At 64.8% G+C, this 532-nt stretch overlaps 1 protein-coding gene across 1 annotated transcript in view; it reads right to left on the bottom strand.

Annotated features, from left to right (window-relative positions):
* Positions 1 to 55: 55 nt before the first annotated feature.
* RHOBTB2 (Rho-related BTB domain containing 2) overlaps positions 56 to 532 on the bottom strand; it is a gene marked incomplete at its 3' end in the record, with an annotated part of 2841 nt that continues 2364 nt past the window's right edge. The window contains exons 6-8 of the mRNA XM_010021969.1: positions 435 to 463; positions 285 to 403; positions 56 to 206 (exon numbers count right to left, since the gene is read on the bottom strand). Coding sequence (XP_010020271.1) covers positions 56 to 206; positions 285 to 403; positions 435 to 463 — 299 coding nt within the window. The remainder of the gene's footprint in view (positions 207 to 284; positions 404 to 434; positions 464 to 532) is intronic.

The following is a 532-nucleotide window of genomic DNA, read 5'->3' as shown; positions in this document are numbered from 1 at the left end:
GGCCGGCTGACAGGGGAGCCTGGGGACACGGGGTGACACCATCGCACGGACTCACCAGTGAGAGCCACCAGATGCGGCAGGCAGAGGCGGTTGGCGAGGATGATGAGCTTCATGTCATCCAGGTCGGGGCTGGAGCTGAACTGCCCGGTGTAGAGATACTCCAGCACCGCCCGCATGCAGCTCTTGCTGGTGTAAGGAAGCGCCACCTACGAGACACACACCGTTGGCACCCTGTGACCGTCCCCGTCTGTCCCCCTCCACCGCGCCGCGGGCTCCGTCCTCACCTCGTTGGTGGAGCTCTCCACGAAGGGGCCACCGAACATCGCGGCCATCCAGTCGCAGCTGGAGATGAGCAGGGGCTTGTGGGCACTGATAGCACCGTCATCCAGCACGAAGGTGACATCTGGGGACAAGCAGAGGGATGCTGCTGGGACCACGCCGTGAGCCAGGGCTCAGACACCCCCTGCCACGCGCCTCGGACCACAGCGGGAAGGGGATAGAGCCTGCTTGAACCCTCGGGAAAGAGCTCAGA

Source organism: Nestor notabilis, unplaced genomic scaffold, assembly GCF_000696875.1.
Source record: "Nestor notabilis isolate BGI_N333 unplaced genomic scaffold, ASM69687v1 scaffold19799, whole genome shotgun sequence".
In the NCBI taxonomy this organism is placed as follows: Eukaryota; Metazoa; Chordata; class Aves; order Psittaciformes; family Psittacidae; genus Nestor; species Nestor notabilis.
This window is presented reverse-complemented; position numbering and strand designations above follow the sequence as displayed.